The sequence below is a fragment of the Salmo salar genome, chromosome ssa10 (assembly GCF_905237065.1).
Source record: "Salmo salar chromosome ssa10, Ssal_v3.1, whole genome shotgun sequence".
In the NCBI taxonomy this organism is placed as follows: Eukaryota; Metazoa; Chordata; class Actinopteri; order Salmoniformes; family Salmonidae; genus Salmo; species Salmo salar.
Window position 1 is genome coordinate 80,576,161 of NC_059451.1, and position 21,875 is coordinate 80,598,035.

A 21,875-nucleotide genomic window follows, 5' to 3' on the forward strand; every position below is an offset into this window, starting at 1 on the left:
AGGACACATGTGGACAGAGCCTATCATCTTGCGCACAGCGTTATCCACCTGACGGACTTGACCTCAGCCGCTCAAATACATGTTTTGGTTTATCAAGAATGAACCAATCAGAAACCGTACTTTTTCAGATAACGATCATGCGAGTAATTGGGTAATCCCAAGCATAAACACCATTAAAATATTGTTGAGCTCCTATATTGTAGTCTAACAGAAAAATAAGTTTAGAAATTCTAAAATAGACCTAGATTTTACGAAAATACGTAATAAAACACTTGTAATTGGCTACCACTAATGCGTTCACCGTTTCCCATATTGCAGTTCATTATCTATACCAAAGGGGGGCGCTGATACCCAATGTTGTATTGATGTTCTATTTCGCAAGCGCTAAACGACTGTCCCTCTCGCCTCGCCATAGGTTGACATTGCCTCCTCAAACATGGCTGCACATACATTGAAGAAATCAATTTTGTCCTTAGGACGAATACATTGTCATATGTATGGAGTTCATGTGCGTAACCCGTTAAACAGAGCAACATATGCAACGGCTTTGTCTACCAATAATTCTAGTCAAAATAAAGGTGAGTTTCCATGCAATACCATGCCGTCACATCGAGGAGCTAATTTGCTAGCTAGCTAGCCTGTTCCAAATGACTATATGAACCCTGGTCGCAATGATGTCTAAGTTTCGTATAGAAACGTTCATATAGAAAGTTGGATACCGCATAGCTAGTTGCTGGCATAATTAATTGGGCTGTATCGTGTTTTTCTGACACAATCGATATCGATTTCAGGCTTTCCTGACAGAGAGAACAGAGGACCTTTCAACCGAAGATCAAGGAGAGAGGTGAGTGAGCAAATAATGTTTGTAGTAGATGTCTGGACGGGTCCAACAGACCCAAGATCAGACCGGTTCCGGGTCCAAAATTCGGACTTTTGTCTTAGATCTAGGTCGGTTCTGATATAATTTCCAGGGGTCTGGAGTATGTGCAATTAAAATTGACTTACTCTCAAGACCCGATTGGACATGTCCTCTGTTAATGTAGTGTTTGTGTGATGAGAATTGCACATTTTGGTCACAAAAAAAGGGAAATGGTGTGAGAATTGCATGCTGTCTAACCCTATATATCAGGGTTTCCGTTAGGAAAATGTGGCGCCAGACAATGTGACCAGCAATATTTTAATTTGCCGGCCATTTGAGAGATAAACCGGACCCATATGCATTTAGGTGCGTAACCCATTAGGACGTCCACCCATCGTGTTCAGAATGTCAGAAATCACATTTCGATTATGGCAATTCATCTTAACATAGTATGCAACACCTGTAATGAAGCCTCCAATAAAATGTCATTTTCAAGCATTTGCCAAAAGGCAATTCCAAACACCTCACCTGATGCAAGCGGTATATGACAGAGATCTCAGTTAGAAACTTAGAGGGTGAATCTGAAGATGCAACAGCTAGGATGGGTTGCTAATATGACTAGGATTGCGCCTTTGAATTCTGGACAACAAAAAATAAAGTTGATATGAAAACCAATAGAACAGGACAGAGTTGGCCGCCTCGCTTCGCGTTCCTAGGAAACTATGCAGTGTTTTTTAATGTGTTATTTCTTACATTGTTACCCCAGGAAATCTTAGGTTTTATTACATACAGTCAGGAGGAACTATTGGATATAAGAGCAACGTTAACTCACCAACATTACGACCAGAAATACGACTTTCCTGAAGCGGATCCTCTGTTTGGCCCACCACCCAGGACAATGGATTGGATCCCAGCCGGCGACCCAAAACAACAGCGCCGCAGAAGGGGCAGACGGAGCGGTCTTCTGGTCAGGCTCCGTAGACGGGCACATCGCGCACCGCTCCCGAGCATACTACTCGCCAATGTCCAGTCTCTTGACACCAAGGTAGACAAAATCCGAGCAAGGGGTGCCTTCCAGAGAGACATCAGAGACTGTAACGTTCTTTGTTTCACGGAAACATGGCTCACTCGAGACACGCTATCTGAGTCGGTACAGCCACCTGGTTTCTTCACGCATCGCGCCGACAGAAACAAGCATCTCTCGTAAGAAGGGAGGGAGGGGTGTATGCCTTATGATTAACGAGACGTGGTGTGATCATAACAACGTACAGGAACTCAAGTCCTTTTGTTCACCTGACTTAGAATTCCTCACAATCAAATGCAGACCGCATTATCTACCAAGAGAATTCTCTTCGATCATAATCACAGTCGTGTATATCCCCCCCCCAAGCAGACACATCGACGGCCCTGAAAGAACTTCATTCGACTCTATGTAAACTGGAAACCACATATCCTGAGGCTGCATTTATTGTAGCTGGAAATTTTAACAAGGCTAATCTGAAAACAAGGCTCCTTAAATTCTATCAGCATATCGATTGCGACTTGGGCTGGCAAAACCATGGATCATTGTTATTCTATCTTCCACGATGCATATAAGGCCCTCCCCCGCCCTCCTTTCGGAAAAGCTGACCACGACTCCATTTTGTTGCTCCCAGCTTATAGACAGAAACTAAAACAGGAAGCACCTGCACTCAGGTCTGTTCAACGCTGGTCCGACCAATCGGATTCCACGCTTCAAGATTGCTTCGATCACGTTGACTGGGATATGTTCCGCATAGCGTCGAACAACAACATTGATGAATACGCTGATTCGGTGAGCGAGTTCATTAGCAAGTGCATCGGTGATGTTGTACCCACAGCGTCTATTATTAAAACATTCCCCATCCAGAAACCGTGGATTGATGGTAGCATTCGCGCAAACCGCTGCTTTTAATCAGGGCAAGGTGACCGGAAACATGACAGAATACAAACAGTGTAGCTATTCCCTCCGCAAGGCAATCAAACAAGCTAAGCGTCAGTATAGAGACAAAGTAGAGTCGCAATTCAACGGCTCAGACATGAGAGGTATGTGGCAGGGTCTACAGTCAATCACTGACTACAAAAGAAAAACCAGCCCCGTCGCGGATCACGATGTCTTGCTCCCAGACAGACTAAACAACGTTTTGCTCGCTTTGAGGACAATACTGTGCCACCGACACGGCCCGCTACCAAAACCTGCAGGCTCTCCTTCACTGCAGCCAACGTGAGTAAAACATTTAAACGTGTTAAGCCTCGCAAGGCTGCAGGCCCAGACGGCATCCCCAGCCACGTCCTCAGAGCATGCGCAAACCAGCTGGCTGGTGTTTACGGACATATTCAATCAAGCCTTATCCTAGTCTGCTGTTCCCACATGCTTCAAGAGGGCCACCATTGTTCCTGTTCCCAAGAAAGCTAAGGTAACTGAGCTAAATGACTACCGCCCCATAGCACTCACTTCCGTCATCATGAAGTGCTTTGAGAGACTAGTCAAGGACCATATCACCTCCACCCTACCTGACACCCCAGACCCACTCCAATTTGCTTACCTCCCTAATAGGTCCACAGACAACGCAATCACACTGCCCTTACCCATCTGGACAAGAGGAATACCTATGTAAGAATGCTGTTCATCGACTACAGCTCAGCATTTAACACCATAGTACCCTTCAAACTCTCCATTAAGCTCGAGACCCTGGGTCTCGACCCCGCCCTGTGCAACTGGGTCCTGGACTTCCTGACGGGCCGCCCCCAGGTAGTGAGGGTAGGTAACATCTCCACCCCGCTGATCCTCAACACTGGGTCCCCACAAGGGTGCGTTCTCAGCCCTCTCCTGTACTCCCTGTTCACCCACGACTGTGTGGCCATGCACGCCTCCAACTCAATCATCAAGTTTGCAGACGACACTACAGTGGCAGGCTTGATTACCAACAACGGCGAGACGGCCTACAGGGAGGAGGTGAGGGCCCTAGGAATGTGGTGTCAGGAAAATAACCTCACACTCAATGTCAACAAAACAAAGGAGGTGATCGTGGACTTCAGGAAACAGCAGAGAGAGCAGCCCCCTATCCACATCGACGGGACAGTAGTGGAGAGGGTGGAAAGTTTTAAGTTCCTCAGCGTACACATCACGGACAAACTGAAATGGTCCACCCACACAGACAGTGTGGTGAAGCGCCTCTTCAACCTCAGGAGGCTGAAGAAATTCGACTTGTCACCACAAACACTCACAAACTTTTACAGATGCACAATCGAGAGCATCCTGTCGGGCTGAATCACCGCCTGGTACGGCAACTGCTCCGCCCTTAACCGTAAGGCTCTCCAGAGGGTAGTGAGGTCTGCACAACGCATCACCGGGGGCAAAGTACCTGCCCTCCAGGACACCTACACCACCCGATGTCACAGGAAGGCCAAAAAGATCAAGGACAACAACCACCCGAGCCACTGCCTGTTCACCCCGCTATCATCCAGAAAGCGAGGTCAGTACAGGTGCATCAAAGCTGGGACCGAGAGACTGAAAAACAGCTTCTATCTCAAGGCCATCAGACTGTTAAACAGCCATCACTAACATTGAGTGGCTGCTGCCAGCATACTGACTCAACTAGCCACTTTAATAATGGAAAAATTGATGTTATAAATGTATCACTAGCCACTTTAAACAATGCCACTTTATATAATGTTTACATACCCTACATTACTCATCTCATGTTTCATAGCATCAACAGCACCAAACATATATCTTCTCTTTACTTATTTCACTCACCTCGACATCATCACTTTTCAAACTGCGTGGACGTGTCCGAATCCATATCACCAACCAACATAGATACAGTCTATTTCACAGTGAAAAGTTGCCCGCTTCGGTGCCGTCATTTGGAGTAATGAAGTGAAAAAAACGTTGAAAAGTGAAATGACAGAATACCCTGTTTCCGGTTGATGACAACAGCCACGCTGTAATTTAAAGAAAGGCAGTTGATGGCCTCTGGCTACTTAACTCTTTAGAACCCAATGTGTTTTGTTTCATTTTAAGACATTTTCGTTGGCTAAATTAAGTTCAGAATTTATTTTGTGCTCTGCATTTAGTTTAAAAGTAGGCCTGTTGTGAAGGAAATAGCATTTGCCTATTGCTCTCATTTGTTGGGTAGGCCATCGCCTTTGTTGGTAATAGCTGCAAAATAAGCCTGTTCAAAACGTTTGAAGGTTTCATTCATGTTTTGAAGTTTAAGGACACGTAACTGTAGATCATTTGGCCAATATCACTTGTTTATTGATGGCGCTGGCAGCGCCCAGTTGGAGCTTTCTTTCTCTCGCTTTCTACTCTCGGATCTGAACGGGTCTCTCTGATCCGAACCAGCACGGGTCTGTTTTCCATCATCCTTTTCAGAACGGGTCTGACTTTCCTCAGGCTCATTCCAAACGGGTCTCCGTTTATTTATCCAATAAAATGTAAGCATATCGGGTCAGGTGGGAAAGTCACGGATCTATTTTGGAACGGGTCCAACTTTTTACACCATGAAGACCTCAAGTTTGTAGTGGTTAACCGAATCAAAAGTTTGATACCCACCCTAGCACAGTCGGGTAGGATTGCGAATGTTCGTAAACACGTGCTAAACAAACCGCTTACCAAAAGTATATTTTTGGCTGGGTCTTTTGCCCCCCATTTTATTAGCAGTAAAGATAAAACCATTCCATACTGGCAGATGTAGCTAGCTAATTACCGTAGGCACATATCATAGTTCGAAGTAGCTGTTTTTAGAAACGCTAGTATTTACACACTAGTATTGGTAGGAATTGGCTTGCAAAAAACACCCGGAAAAGTCCACTGGAAGTTAAATAAACTTACTCTGCTGATTGTCCGTAGGGTTGGTCCTCATGCAGGGGGGAAATTGAGAAATGACGACAATTTAAAGACTTTACAAATGTGGGTCTGTTGTAGACCTAATTCCTCTCCACTTACCGCATGTCAAAGTCCTGCATGTGTACCATACCTGCACAAAAAAAGCAAGAACTTGTGGGGAACTTTTATTTTTGACATGAGGTAAGCTCAAGGAGCTGCATGGGTCTACAACAGACCCACGTTTGGAAATTCTGTTTAATTATACGTTCTATTAGATTAAAAAAAATATATATTATTATTATTACCCACTGTATAAGGACCAAGCCTTCAGCCAATCGACAGAGTAAGTTTAAATGTAATTTGATTGAACTCCTGGCTTCAGGCGGATTATATTTTTTTTGCAAGTTAATTCCCAGCATTGCTAGTGTGTAACCAATGTTTCTCAACTCCAGTCCTTGAGTACCCAATTCATAAATGCTAACTACTTTAGCGCCTATTGACGATAGGATCTTCTTTACCAGGAGACTTTTGTTAAGAGCCCTGATGCTCGGTCTGAAAGTTAGCACACATCACTTGCAGTACTGTTTTGAGAAACATAAGGAACTTATCTTTCATATCAGAAAATTAAATATAATAATAACATTAAATCACTACACACCTTTTATAGTGTTAGGGTTAGTGTTCCCACATGGTTCTATCTCCATGTTACAACGCTTGTTTACGGGGAACAAATGGAAGACGTAGGCGGCTGCCTGTGCGAATTGTCTATGTAGTGTGTTCCAAACACCTCTGTGAAAGCGTAACTGGGGAGGAAGTGTAGTTCATCAACTGGAGGCACACACAGTTTTTTAAAACTTTATTTACCTTTATTTAACTAGGCAAGTCAGTTAAGAACAAATTCTTATTTACAATGACGGCCAAACCCGACAAACCCGGAGGACGCTGGGCCAATTGTGCGCCGCCCTATGGGACTCCCATTCGTTGCCGGTTGTGATACTGCCTGGAATCGAACCAGGGTGTCTGTAGTGACACCTCTAGCACTGAGATGCAGTTCCTTAGACCGCTGCGTCACTCGGGAGCCTCAATATGACACTATTCTCTAGTCGAGTGGCAGAAGTTTGTCTCTGCGATTTGAAGCGTGTTCGAAATTCCTCAAACAAAATGCATGGTGTTTTCTGAACAACACTCTGAAAACCATGTCATTGCTACCTTGAAAGGACATTCCACAGAGCAAGTCAAAACGCACAGATATCTGTGAGTTTGGCTGGGTGAGAAGCTGAGCTTCAATAATAATGTTGAGAACCTGGTAAAGAAACTGAAGTTGAGAGTAGGTTTTTATTACCGACATAAGACTAGTTTTTTTTCTTCCTTTGAGGCCATTAAAGAGACTGTATGGTGTACATTCTTGTCTGTCTTGGACTACGTTGATGTTATTTATAAGCAGACCTCAAGCACTACCCTGAAGGCACTGGATTCTGTGTATCATGAGGCCCTTTTAGGTTTATTACTAACCAAAAGCAGCTGACACGTCACTATGATCTCTACAGTGCTGTTGACTGGTCTTCATTAAGTCTATGTAGGCTTAAACATTGGTATACTCTGATCTACAAGACTGTTTTGGGAAATCTGCTGCTTTATCTCTGTTCTTCTTTTGACTAGGTCAGCTACGGTGTCACTCCCACTTTCCAAAAATCCAAATGGATCATGGCAAAAACGGTTTTAGTTACTCGGCTTCGTGGTCTTGGAACTGTCTCCAGACCAGTTTGAAACCCCAGGGTCTTTGGTGTTTTAAAGTTTGACCCTCCTGTTACTGAGGAACGTGATTTGTCATTAGGATTTCATGCAGTGGTACACGTGATAGATTTTTATCTATGGTGTTTGTGTATCTATGTATGTGATTGTAATTTATGGGTGTCTACGGCTATCGTTTGTTCATTGTGTTTCTATGTCTGTAAGTTATGTCTGAGATTTGTCTGAAACTTTGTTTCCCCCTGCTGCTGTCTTGGTTGGACCAGGTCTCTCTTGAAAAATGTATTTTATCTCAATGAGACTTCCTGTATAAATAAAGTTTAAGTAAAAATAGTGCCCTCTAGTCTACATATTAAGTGGAATATACAAAGACAGATAAACTGTATGGACTACACAACAGTGCCTTTAGAAAGTATTCATACCCCTTGACTTATTCCACATTTTGTTGTGTTACAGCCTGATCTACACACAATACCTCATAATTACAAAGTGAAAACATGTTTTTAGACATTTTTGCAGATATCGAATTTACATAACTATTCACACCCCTGAGTCAATACTTTGTAGGAGCACCTGGATCATTTTCCCCCCTCAATTATTCAAACTGTGTCAAATCGATTGTTGATCATTTTCAATTGGATTTTAATTCAAAACTGTAACTCAGCCACTCAGGAACATTCACTGTCTTCTTGGTAAGCAACTCCAGTGTAGATTTGGCCTTGTGTTTAAGGTTATTTTCCTGCTGAAAGGTGAATTCCCAGTGTCTGGTGGAAAGCAGACTGAACCAGGTTTTCCTCTGGGATTTTGCCTGGGCTTCGCTCCATTCAGTTTCTTTTTTTTTTTTTTTATCCTGAAAAACTCCCCAGTCCTTAACGATTACAAGCATGTCACTTGTTAAGCAAATTTTTACTCCTGAACTTTATTTAGGCTTTAGGCTTTCCGTAAGGGGTTGAATTACATTTGAGCTTTACATTTTTTATTTAATTTGTAACAATTTCGAAAAACATAATTCACCTTTGACGTTATGGGGCTATTGTGTGAAGGCCAGTGACACAAAAATCTCCATTTAATCCATTTTAATTCCAGGGTGAAACGCAACAAAATGTCAAGGGGTGTGAATACTTTCTGAAGGCACTCCAAGTAGGCCAACATGGCTACTACAGCACATTATGGTCCTTGGGGGGAGAGGGGCATGTCATGAATTCAGCCCACATTTTTTACTATTAAAAAAAGAAGTAATGAGGAATTTTTGATCAAGTTTATTCCAAGCTGTATATTGACAGAAAGAAAGATGTATATGTATTTTGAAGTTGACCCACATACTGTCTCCTTTCCATCTGTTCCCTGTCTCCGTGGTGTGTGTCAGGCGGGCGACCCCAGGACAGACAGGATGCCTGAAGACCAGGACTGGACTGCAGTCTACCCGACCGCTACCCCCTTCAGACAGGGCTCTGTGCCCCTGCCTGTCCGCATGGGCTTCCCAGTGAAGAAAGGGGTGCCCCCAGAGAAGAAGGGCAACCTGGAGCTCATCAAGGTCAGAGGTCTTATCTCCAACTTGGCATGATATGAGAGCTTTTGATGTCAGCATTATCTGGCAATGGGAGGGAAATTATTTGTACCATTTAAAGCTATATATTGTATTGTGCTGTCAGGTCATACTGGTTCCACATATGTTACTTGTACAGTGGTATTTCTGTTCTGTGCATTGTAGCTAATTCAGATTTTTATTAAAACGGTTCTCTTTTCAGATTCCAAACTTTTTGCATTTAACTCCATTAGCCATAAAGAAACACTGTGAAGCTCTGAAACGTAAGTCACAAAATTGCTTATTGAGTCACACTAATGTTACTGTAGCAACAGTATTTAATTGTGTTTCTGTTTCTCTTTTCCCTGAAGCGTTCTGCACAGAGTGGCCCTCTGCCCTGGACACAGGTGCTAAATGTGATGAGCACTTCCCTGTCAAAGTAGAGAGCAAGGACTACGTGTCTGCCGGCACCTCCCTCAGAAACCCATCTGCCCGCATAGTCCACCTCAGAGTAAGTTTCTGTCTGCCTGTGTTGTAGGCCTATATGGTCTGGGACTCAGGGGGTTTAGTTTACAGATTAAAATGCTACTATTTCAATTTGACTCTTTGACCTGTATTTGACCCTCTACGGAATTCATAGAAAGTGCAGACTTTTCCTCTTTTGTATAGAAGGGATCTAGAGATTCACTAAACAGCTCTCAGCTCATGTCCGGCTGACCTTTCAAGAAAGACCTCCATTGTCCGTATCTATGCTTTTACGCCTATGAAATACTGCTATAACATACTTGCCACAAATAGAGAACCGCACTAAAGGGGAACCTAAAAACAAATGCTTAGGGGAGAATGGGGTAAGTTGAGCCAAAGGGTTGTGCCACCCTTATTTCTAGGAAACCATACACTAAATTAATAATTTTACCAAATATTAAGGAAGAGGTAATTCTATGGAGTCTGAAGGAAGAAACCACATATAAAAAGTTAAGCAAGTTAGGTCCAAAAAAATAACAGATTTTCAACAAGTCAAGGTAGCCTAGTGGTTAGAGCATTGGGCCAGTAATCGAAAGGTTGCTAGATCGACTCCCCGAGCTGACAAGGTAAAAAATCTCCTGTTCTGCCCCTGAACAACGCAGTTCCCTGCTAGACTGTCATTGTAAATAAGAATTAGTTCTTAAGTGGCTTGCCTAGTTAAATAAAGGTTAACAAAAAATATGAGTTTGTGTTAGAGCTTTCATGATGCTTGTACAGTTGTGGGCAAATGCAGTATATTAGCACCCTTGCACCTTTATTAAATCATTCCTCATTTCTTCTAAAATAAGTAGAAATGTAGAACAACTTTTGGTCACCACACCTTATTGGATTTTCAACATTGCAGAACCAATTTTATTTTAGTAAACTTATGTTTACAATTGTAATGTAGAAAATAAAGACATGGTATGGACAAAAGTATTGGCACCCCAGAGCTAGTACTTGGTTGCACAGCCTAAGGCCAAGATCACTGCAGACAAATGCGTATTGTAGCCATCAATGAGCTTGCTGCAACCTTCTACTGACAATTTGGTCATCTTTTCAGCAGCAAACTGCTCTAATTCATCAATATTTGAGGGGTGCCCTCTACCAACTGCTGTTTTCAGATCTCACCATTGTTTGGATGTGATTCAGATCCGCCCTCTTCGCTGGCCAATCCAGAACAGTCCAGCATCTCTTCATAACCATTCCTGGGTGCTTATTTTGATGTGTTTTGGGGTCATTGTCCTGCTGGAAAACACACAACCTTTAATGGAGACCCAGTTTTCTGGACACTGGGTTGAACATTGGAATACAAATCACATGATCATCTGCTGATTTCATGATGCCTTGCACACCTCCAAGGCCCCCAGTACCAGAGGCAACAAAGCAACCCCACAGCCTTATTAAACCTCCCCATGTTAGATTGTAGGGAGGGTGTTATTTTTTATTAAATCCTTCATTTGGTTGTCAGTAAAGACACCGCTCTGATATGTATTGACAAAGAGCTCTAATTTTGTTTCACTGGTCCACAGAACATTTTCTCCAGGATTTTGGGCTTGTTTAGATGGGTTTTTGAGACGTTCAATTGGGCTTTCTTGTCTCCTTCAGCAGTGGGGTCTTCCTATGTTTACCAACAACCAAATTAAGCGTTCAAAGAAAATAACTAATTGATTATGGGGGAGGTTCGATAATGCTGTGGGACTGCTTTGCTACCTCTGGTACTGTGTGCAAGACGTCGTGAAATCAGCGGATTATCAAGGTGTTTTGGAGTGCAATGTTCAACCCAGTGTCCAAAAATGGTGTACCTGTTGAAGGTTGTGTGTTTTCCAGTAGGACAACAACCACACACACACCCAGGAATGGTTCAAGAAGAAACACTGTTATGGAGTGGCCAGTGAGGAGTCCAGATCTGAATCACATCTATAACCTACGGCGTGAGCTGAAAACAGCAGATGGTGGAGGGCACACCTAAAACATTGAAGAACTAGAACAGTTTGCTGCTGAAGAGTGAGACCAGTTCCCAGTAGAAAGGTGCAGCAAGCTCATTGATGACTACAAGAAGCATTTGTTGGCAGTTATCTTGGCCAAAGTTTCTAAGCTTCAATACGAGGTCCTAAACCTAGCATGAAAGTGCATCCTTGTAGCTGTGTGGGCTAATATATTGAAAATGTCTGCCTCGGGGTTAAGTTGAGCAAATTGAAGTGTTTTCTTCCCAGGCGTAATGCAAGACATTATTGCTGGGATATGAGGTAACAACAGGCCTGGGCCTATGTTAAGTGTACAAAGGGGTTGTTAGGTCAAGCAGGTATGATTCATGCTGCAGAAAACATTATTCCCCCGTACAGCTGTGACGGCTGCAGTTCTTTGGAATCATTTTAAGCATAATTTGTGATGAAGTGTTTCACTGCTGCAGAGTTTCAACATTTAGTGTGGCACGGCGCTTATTTCAGATGTCATGAGTCAGGATGGACGGTTGCGTCTATTGTTTTTTTGCGTGCTAAAAGTGCATTGAGGGTTTCATTTTGAAGCAGCTTAGGCAAACCAAATAAGCTTCAGTATTATAATGTAAGATTGTGTTTCTGTCCGCTCAGCTTAAGCTCTCCTGTCTGAACTTGGATGACCATGCCAGGAAGAAGATGGTTAAACTGGTAGGAGAGAGGTACTGCAAGGACACGGACACACTCACCATCACCACTGACAGGTAAGCAGCGCTCCCTGTTGTTCAATGTACTATTACAAATATCGACTAGTTCCTCTTCGTTTAAAAGAGACTAAGTAAGTTATTGGTCCTTCACTGTCGTCATTGCTTTACAGTGACGTCTTTTGATGGGGAGGTTTTACTTCAACTCGCCCTGTACTTTCTAATCAATGTTTTATTTATTTTTTTCTCACCTTTGCCCTGCCAGCTGCCCTGTGAGACAGCAGAATTATGACCATGCCATGTACCTCCTGACTGTCCTCTATCACGAGTCGTGGGTAAGTGTCTTGCTAGTGCCAGGGGCGCGTTCAGAAAGTCCCGATGTTCTATTCAGGACATGTCTGTCTGCTATGTCAGTACGTTGCATCTTCCTGAACGTGACCCTGGTCAGTGCCAAAGAGCTTGAGTAGACATAATCTTCCACCTAACCTCACCACCCAGCCAATACGTGGACGATGAGTAGACAAATGGTCAGGCAGCCAAGTCCATCACTATCCAGAGAATCCGTGATGTACCAGGAAAGGGATGCCTGATACCTTAAGCCGTCCCTTGCGTATACATTAGGGATTTTTAAGTAGAAAGAGCATGACAGGCTTTTTTTGTTGCCTTTCAACCAAGTCATGAATATTTCAAGAGTTCACTATTCACAAGTCACACCCTCCCCACCAAACCCCCGTGTCCTGCTGAGACACTCGTGTGGCTTTTCCGTGGCCAATGCTCTTCCTCCCTCCGTTTGTCTGTTTTCATTTCCAACTGCTAAGACCATGTCAATCTAGCTAGCACCAATGGACTTGACACCTCTCTCTACCCTTGGTGTGAAAGAGAGAGCCTGTTAGGGAGCTATGAGTGGTGAATAGGCAAAAGGACGGCATACAGCAGCATTGTTCCACTGGCATTTCCCCTCTAAACAGGAGAAAACCAACACCAGAATAAGGTCCTGACCCCGCCACTTATTCACAGTGCGCCAACTCCAACCAACACCACACACCTGAGAAATCCACCACCAGGGTCACCAGCACAGGCTGCTTTCACATGAGAGTACAGCCACACGGGAATGAATGACTCTCCCTGTTGTGCCTGTGGCAGTTCTCTCGCCAAGGCAGCAGGGGTTTCTCTGGCCAAGGCAGCAGGGGTTTCTCTGGCCAAGGCAGCAGGGGTTTCTCTGGCCAAGGCAGCAGGGGTTTCTCTGGCCAAGGCAGCAGGGGTTTCTCTGGCCAAGGCAGCAGGGGTTTCTCTGGCCAAGGCAGCAGGGGTTTCTCTGGACAAGGCAGCAGGGGTTTCTCTGGCCAAGGCAGCAGGGGTTTCTCTGACCAAGGCAGCAGGGGTTTCTCTGGCCAAGGCAGCAGGGGTTTCTCTGGCCAAGGCAGCAGGGGTTTCTCTGGCCAAGGCAGCAGGGGTTTCTCTGGCCAAGGCAGCAGGGGTTTCTCTGGCCAAGGCAGCAGGGGTTTCTCTGGCCAAGGCAGCAGGGGTTTCTCTGGCCAAGGCAGCAGGGGTTTCTCTGGCCAAGGCAGCAGGGGTTTCTCTGGCCAAGGCAGCAGGGGTTTCTCTGGCCAAGGCAGCAGGGGTTTCTCTGGCCAAGGCAGCAGGGGTTTCTCTGGCCAAGGCAGCAGGGGTTTAGCTGGTAGAAAGCCTTGGCTTTTTTTTTTTTGTCTCTCTAAGAAATGGCGTCAGAGCCGGGAAGCGGAACACTGTCCGCTGCCCTTTACACGCACAATGGAAGGCACAGTGCAGCCTGCAGGTTGGTGGACGCTGGGAGGGAGAACCCATACACCGGTAGTAACGCAAGCCCACAAAGAGGCCAATTGTTAGTTGCCACTGAGGTGATTCTATCTCTTCGCTCAGTGAGAAGGACTCTTGACTCTCTGGGCCTGTTGCTAATTCTGCTGTGGGCTGTTGATCCGGGCCAGTGCTCTACTGGGACGGACCACAGTCCTCCACCACACCACAGCAGGAAGTCTACAGTACTTTACCGTCTGGCCCGCTGGGCACTAGAGTCGCTCCAATCCCCAAGTGACTATCTAATATGTCCATCTCTTATCTGAGCGCTCCAGTACTCTGTGTCCCATTCCAGTAATAAAACCCACAAATGTTTTCCTCCTCTGCATCTCCCTCTTTTCATTCACTGGGATACACTCTGTGGTGGGAGATATGGAGTCTGTCTGTCAGACCAATGGTCAACCATTATAGCTATGTACACTGAGTAGACCAAACATTAGGAACACCTTCCTATTATTGAGTTGCACCCCCCCCCCTCCCCTTTTACCCTCAGAACAGCCTCAATTCACCGGGGTATGGACTCTACAAGGCGTCGAAAGTGTTCCACAGGGATGCTGGCCCATGTTGACTCCAATGCTTCCCACAGTTGTCAAGTTTGCTGGATGTCCTTTGGGTGGTGGACCATTCTTGATACACACAGGAAACTGTTGAGTGTGAAAAACCCAGCAGCGTTGCAGTTCTTGAGACAAACCGGTGCGCTTGGTACCTACTACCATACCCCGTTCAAAGGCACTTAAATTATTTGTCACCCTCTGAATGGCACACATACACTTTGAGACATGGATTGTGTAAAACATTTTCTTGAACCTGTCTCCTTCCCTTCATCTATGCTGATTTTGAAGTGACATCAATAAGGGATCATAGCTTTCACCTTGATTCACCTGGTCAGTCTGTCAATCTAAATAATTTTGTATACCCAGTGTAGTTTCATTTTAATTTACAATCAGATGGCTAGAGTCTGAATAAAACTACAGTACAGAACCTTAGCTGATCCTATTTTGTAGTGGCGTAATAATCCTGACAGTCAGGCTAACGGGGAGAGGACTGATCTCTTCTCCAGCCATCCCCACTGCACCACCTGTCCGCTGGAGGGGTTGGCCTCCAGCCAGTCTTGATATTGGGGACCATATAGACGTAATGAGGTCCATTAACCCCAAACACCTGGGCTGCAGGAGCGCCTGTGGCAGCCCCTGCTTTAAGCTCACACACAACGGGCCTATTGTCCTCTGGGGAATGTGATGGGAGGGAGACCGGCTGTGGTGGAGGGACTCAGCACCACGTCTGGAGAAACACTATCTCTGTGAGAGGACAGGAGAGAGGAGCGCCACAAAGGGTTGAGGGGCGACCAGGGCACTCAAGGGGTTCCACACATTGCTCTGTCCCCAAACCCACATTCCCATGACGGGCCATCACGGACCCCTGTGGGACACCTTATGTTAACGTGTCACATACCTCTCGTTATTGTCATATATTGAGGCATAAACAGAAGAATCACGGTTATGATTTTTTTGTCTGAGGTTATGTATGGTGCATTCAGAAAGTATTCAGACCCCTTTTTCTACATTTTGTTATGTTACAGCCTTCTAAAATTGATTAAATTATATTTTTCCATCAATCTACACACAATACCCCATAATGACAAAGCGAAGAAGGAAAAAATATCTTATTTACATAAGTATTCGGACCCTTTGCGATGAGACTCAAAATTTAGCTACAACTCATCCAGAACGCCGCAGCCCGTCTGGTGTTCAACCTTCCCAAGTTCTCTCACGTCACCCCGCTCCTCCGCTCTCTCCACTGGCTTCCAGTCGAAGCTCGCATCCGCTACAAGACCATGGTGCTTGCCTACGGAGCTGTGAGGGGAACGGCACCTCCGTACCTTCAGGCTCTGATCAGGCCCTACACCCAAACAAGGGCACTGCGTTCATCCACCTCTGGCCTGCTCGCCTCCCTACCTCTGAGGAAGCACAGTTCCCGCTCAGCCCAGTCAAAACTGTTCGCTGCTCTGGCACCCCAATGGTGGAACAAGCTCCCTCACGACGCCAGGACAGCGGAGTCAATCACCACCTTCCGGAGACACCTGAAACCCCACCTCTTTAAGGAATACCTAGGATAGGATAAAGTAATCCTTCTACCCCCCCTTAAAAGATTTAGATGCACTATTGTAAAGTGGTTGTTCCACTGGATATTATAAGGTGAATGCACCAATTTGTAAGTCGCTCTGGATAAGAGCGTCTGCTAAATGACTTAAAATGTAAATGTAAGCTCAGGTGCATCCTGTTTCCATTAATCAACCTTGATGTTTCTACAACTTGATTGGAGTCCACCTGTGGTAAATTCAATTGATTGGACATGATTTGGAAAGGCACACACCTGTCTATATAAAGTCCCACAGTTGACAGTACATATCAGATCAAAAACCAAGCCACCATAGGAATTGTCTGTAGAGCTCTGAGACAGGATTGTGTTGAGGCACAGATCTGGGGAAGGGTACCACAAAATGTCTGCAGCATTGAAGGTCCCCATCATTCTTAAATGGAAGAAGTTTGGATTCAAGATTCTCTGTTCTGATGAAACCAAGATTGAACTCTTTGGCCTGAATGCCAAGCATCACGTCTGGAGGAAACCTGGCAACATTCCCTACGGTGAAGCATGGTGGTGGCAGCATCATGCTGTGGGGATGTTTTTCAGTGGCAGGGACTGGGAGACTAGTCAGGATAGAGGGGAAAGATGAACAGAGCAAAGTACAGAGAGATCATTGATGAAAACCTGCTCCAGAGCCCTCAAGACCTCAGACTGGGGCGAAGGTTCACCTACCAACAGGACAACGACCCTAAGCACACAGCCAAGACAATGCAGGAGTGGCTTCGGGACAAGTCTCAATGTCCTTGAGAGGCCCAGCCAGAGCTCGGACTTGAATCCGATCCAACATCTCTAGAGAGACCTGAAAATAGCTGTGCAGCGATGCTCCCCTCCAACCTGACAGAGCTTGAGATGATCTGCAGAGATGAATGGGAGAAACTCCCCAAATACAGGTGTGCCAAGCTTGTAACGTCATACCCAAGACGACTCGAGGCTGTTATCACTGCCAAAGGTGCTTCAACAAAATACTGAGTAAAGGGTCTGAATACTTATGTAAATGTGATGTAACTTTTCTTTTTTGGCAGAAATGTGTAAACCTGTTTTTGCTTTGTCATTTTGGGGTATCGTGTGTAAATTGATGGGGGGGGGGATGTTTGAATCAATTTTAGAATAAAGCTGTAACGTAACATTTTTGGGAAAAAGTCAAGGGGTCTGAGTACTTTCTGAATACATTGTAGCTAACAATGCTGTGCTGTTCCACTTACTCTTTCTAGAAAATTGAGGATTGGGAGTCGGAGAAGACTGTGGCAGACATGGAAGAGTACAGCTGGGAGGACAGCCCCTCTCAAAAGAACATCATGTCCACGTTGGTCCGCATGCAGGTAGAGGGGGACGGAGAGGCGGTGAGGGAGGAGCTGCTGGGGAGGCCGGAGGTGCTGGAGTACAGGGACTCTGTGACCAGACTGAAGAACGAGGGAGAGAGCGAGAGCAGCATGCACCAGTACAGAGACGCTGTGAAGAAACTGCTCAACCTTTAATATGCCCTCTTCTATACATGCAGATACACACAGGAGAGTGAGCAAGAACAGTCAATGGACAGTGTAGTCACCAATACAAAGCAAAGACCAGAACTCGACTGCTACACACTTGGGGTGACCAGTTCAATGTCTAGACAAACCTATCATCTGATTTCACCACACACAGCATTTGATGCCTGTAACTGTCTTTTTGTGAAATATTTATTGACAATAAATAAAAGGACCTCTGTTTATATGTCTGTAATACAATTGTCTAATACTAGTTATGCTAAACTGATAGCCAGAAGCAAAAAATGTATTCCTTGCATTTTAAATAAAAAGCTTCATTTTTCTCAGTTCTGAAATTTGGGCTAAGTTCTTACTGTTATTTCAACAAGTGCTTTTTACATCACTAGACAGTGGACACAAATGTTTACTGTATTACCCTCTCTTCCTGGCTTCAAACCCATCACCTTCTCCCCTCTGGCCCAGGGGGACAAAGAGAAGCACCCTACTGAAATGACATTCAGCAATGGGCCTATAAAAAATAAATCACCAAACCCTTCAAAAAGGTTCCTGCTCTGGTCCATGTGATTCTGGGTCAGGTGAAACCCCATGTGCAGGAAAGATGTTCTGGAGGAGTGGTGGCAAGATGGGTCTGAGCCTAAGATACACCTCCACTCGCATACACCACAGTCCATTTAGCAGCTTACTGCCTCAGATCAAAACTTGGCTTGTTGCAGCAGCTTTTCTTGCTTGGAAGCCCCCATCAATGCACTTAAAGCAGAGCAGACACTGGGCACTGTCCATGGAGTTTGGCATCAACATCTGTTTGATTTCATTCGACCGCATCAAGATGTAGGTCTGCCAAAAGGACGTACGGTATCTTTAGGCAAATGACCTACAAATGCATCAGCAGTTACTGAAAGTCTCAAGCCATTACATCAGTATTAACCACAATCCTCACAGCAACTTTGGTCTCACAGTTTTGGCATGTACTTCAATTCATTCTCTACTGGGTCTACGGAATCTAAAATAAGCTCCATGCAGCTCATCTTTTCAAAACCACTAAAGTATAGGTATACATAAGTAAGATGATACTGAACATGTCAGAATGGGGAAAAAATAACTGCATTTCTTTTACCATTTACACCAGTGATGGTCCCGATCTTTGCTTTTCAGTTTCAGTGGTTTTTCCAGACTACACACACACACATACAGATTGTGTTTGAAGGGAGGAAAACAACATTCGCAGGTCGGTGGCAGGTCCCTTTGCTAAATTGATGATTGTTTCTGATGTAAACATTACTTCTCTAGTGGACTAGCATTACTTTACTTTTAAATGTGCAGTTCCCTGTAAAAGCTTTGTTAGTCCCTGTTTTGAACCCCATGGTTACCTCAGGAGCTCTCCCTGACAATGGCATACTTAATGAGGCGCATGGACCCCCCTTTCCCCCTCCAGGTGGTCCTGTACCGGCCCTTCCTCTTCCTCCGACCCCTCCAGCTCACCACTAGCAGCACGGAACAGCAGCAGCTCAGCAGCACCGTGACGACCGTCACCGCGGCAACCAGCAGGGTGTGTGCCGCTACGTGCCACCCTGGGCCCAAACCACCGGGTGAGGGGGACTCCACCGCGCCCTGGCTACCCTGGTCGCCTTCTCCCCCTGCGGCCTCTGTTAGGTTCCTGCCCACGTAGCCCTTGGTGTCGTTGAGGTCCTGCTTGTTACTGCCATCCACGTTGGCTGCAGGAGCCAGGGAGGTCAGGGGACTGGTGGTGGTGGTGGCCATCCTGGCTGTGGATGTGGGCTGCTGGGTAGGTGTGGTGGGATGAGGGGTGGTAGTTGATTCTCTGTGGGTTGATGGATAGGCAGGGATGGTCTGGGTGGTGTAGGGGGCAGTCGTGGTGGGGGTCGGGGGAGTGGTGGTGGGGGCCTGGGTTCCCAGGGTGGGCATTATGGTGGAGGAGGGGGTGGATGTGACGGGGGATTGAGTAGTGCCCAGAGTAGGGCTCTGGGGTGCGGCGGTGGTGGTGGTGGTGGTGGTGGTGGTGGCGGCGGTGGTGGCGGTGGTGGTGGTGGCGGTGGTGGTGGCGGGGTGGTGGCGGTGGTGGTGGTGGCGGCGGTGGTGGTGGTGGTGGCGGCGGTGGTGGTGGTGGTGGTGGTGGCGGGGTGGTGGTGGTGGCGGGGGTGGTGGTGGTGGCGGGGGTGGTGGTGGTGGCGGTGGTGGTGGTGGCGGCGGTGGCAGTGGTGGTGGAGATCCTGGCAGTAGGGGCTATGGTTAGAGGCTGGACAGGGGGGACGGGTGGCCGGTTGAACTGGCGCTTGTCTGAGGCTAGGGGCTGTGAGGCGTTGACTCTGGTGTAGAGGTGGGGCAACACCCGCACGTTGGAGGTGAAGTACTTTCCAAACACCAACAGGTCCGGATCCACCCCTGTGTGAGACCCAAGACATCCAACCCCACAGTCAAATGCTGTCAGAGTAGCAGGTGATAAATCATTTCACTGAAGCCTATACCATCCCAAATCACTCAATATAAGCTATAAGAGTGTATAAAGTGCCTGCAATGTTCTAGGTAAAGCTTTTTGTGTGTGTATTAATAACCAGTAATATACATCTGTGTTTGGCTTCTTTTAGAATTCATAGAAACAAACAGCACTAAAGCACGACTTAGTTCCTGGGTCTAAACATGTTTATCTTATGGAGGCTCACCTTTGGTGATGTTGTACAGGATGACGTTGCCTCTGTAGCTTAGGATACAGCTCTCCAATGTTGGACAGTGCATATGAAAACAGTTCACGTTCTCTTGGATGGTGTCATAGTGGAATATCGCCAGGTTACAAGAAACTAAGGAGTTACATAAAATGTTAATTATCCATCGACGCACCCTGCAACAGATGAATAAACTTTTGCGTAGCGCAGTCACACATGACATGCTACGCCTGTCCAACTGGCAGGGCACCTGATTATAATATTGTACAAAATTGCCTCCAATAGGTCATGAATTAAACATTTGAGAATACTTTTTTAATGTCGACATTTACATAATGGTACATTTGGGTTCTAGTAGGGTTAAACTGATATCGCTGCGCATCTAGTATATAGTACAAATCCGATACAAAAATGAACAATTACAGTAAACTTACAATTTCTCGTAAGGCAACAGGTTCGGCTGCATTTCAGAGCTGTCTCTTCTTGGTAATACTTCAGAAGCTGAGCGCCTCTTCTCTGAGATTCCTCAATGTCGATGAATATACCAGGGTATTGACGAATCCAGCAGTTTTTATAATAAGTAGTCGGCGAACACCTCGATTCCGTGTGGTACACCAAACTCAGAATCGTTAGCAAACCCCATGGAACAGTCATTGCGCGTGTAATATGTAATCAAATCATGTTAAAATTCAAGTTGAATAGAGGATCGTCAACATTTTCGGACACATCTGCGAGGTTCTCTTGAACTTGGTCGATTGACAGAAATGATGTCGGACTGCTTGCGCCAGCTATGTGTGTCCTAGCCAGGTGTGTCACGACTACGTAGGCTACCAGAGGACGAGTTTGCGCGGAATCTCTCTGAGTCAAGCCCACATTGTTTTCGCGGTTCTATTTGCGAGGCCGGTATGTCTGATCTCTGCAAACTGTTCATTTATGTACCCTACCACTAGCAGTAATGTAGTACTGGCTTTATTATCAGTTGCAAAGAAAACGTAGAGTAGCGGTACTTGCCAAATAGGCTTCATTACGCTTGCCAAGTGGGTGCCAAACGTCCCCATCTGGTTGCTGCTATTCACATTATAGCCTGTAGCGGTTTAGCCTGTATTATTGACTCTTAGACTCAACTCAATTAAGTAAACGTTATTTATTTTTACCATTATACCGTTAGATCAGTGCACACTGACCCTACCTCAATACGTCATCGGTAAATCCAAACAGACAGGGAATGCCACAACCCATTGTTCCCACTCTCCACAATATCTGTTTTCAGGGGCAGACATATGAGAGAGGATTACCATAATTGTAACTAGCAGCCTAGATTCTTAAGAACTAGATTACGAGACTAAGATATGTTTCTCCCTCACTCCCTTTTGTTCCACATGTTTCCCACCTATTGTCAGCATGTCGGTCAACCACGGTGCCACATTCCCATTATCCACATCTTGGCCCAGCTAGGGTACTGGCTCACAGGTTTAGATAGAATACTTACAAATTGAAGTGTTTATGCAAGGTTTGGAGTCCAGCTCTGATAGTGAGGAAAAGAGTTTCAACTAACAATGACCCATGGACCCGGGAAGGCTGCTCATAGTGACCTGCCAGCGCAGC

At 45.6% G+C, this 21,875-nt stretch overlaps 2 protein-coding genes across 2 annotated transcripts; one reads left to right on the plus strand and one right to left on the minus strand.

Annotated features, from left to right (window-relative positions):
* Positions 1 to 373: 373 nt before the first annotated feature.
* LOC106560988 (28S ribosomal protein S35, mitochondrial) lies at positions 374 to 17,918 on the plus strand. Its single transcript, XM_014124499.2, has 8 exons — positions 374 to 578; positions 792 to 844; positions 8,827 to 8,994; positions 9,209 to 9,269; positions 9,357 to 9,496; positions 12,081 to 12,190; positions 12,396 to 12,465; positions 17,320 to 17,918. The coding sequence occupies exons 1-8, from the start codon at positions 437 to 439 to the stop codon at positions 17,581 to 17,583; spliced, it is 1,008 nt and encodes a 335-aa protein (XP_013979974.1). The 5' UTR covers positions 374 to 436; the 3' UTR covers positions 17,584 to 17,918.
* A 1,042-nt stretch (positions 17,919 to 18,960) lies between these two features.
* Positions 18,961 to 20,343, minus strand: LOC106560952 (MANSC domain-containing protein 4). The gene is made up of 3 exons (XM_045688722.1): positions 20,271 to 20,343; positions 19,853 to 19,992; positions 18,961 to 19,494 (listed from the first exon to the last, which is right to left on the minus strand). Exons 1-3 carry the CDS (start codon positions 20,341 to 20,343, stop codon positions 18,961 to 18,963), a joined length of 747 nt encoding a protein of 248 aa, XP_045544678.1.
* Positions 20,344 to 21,875: the final 1,532 nt, after the last annotated feature.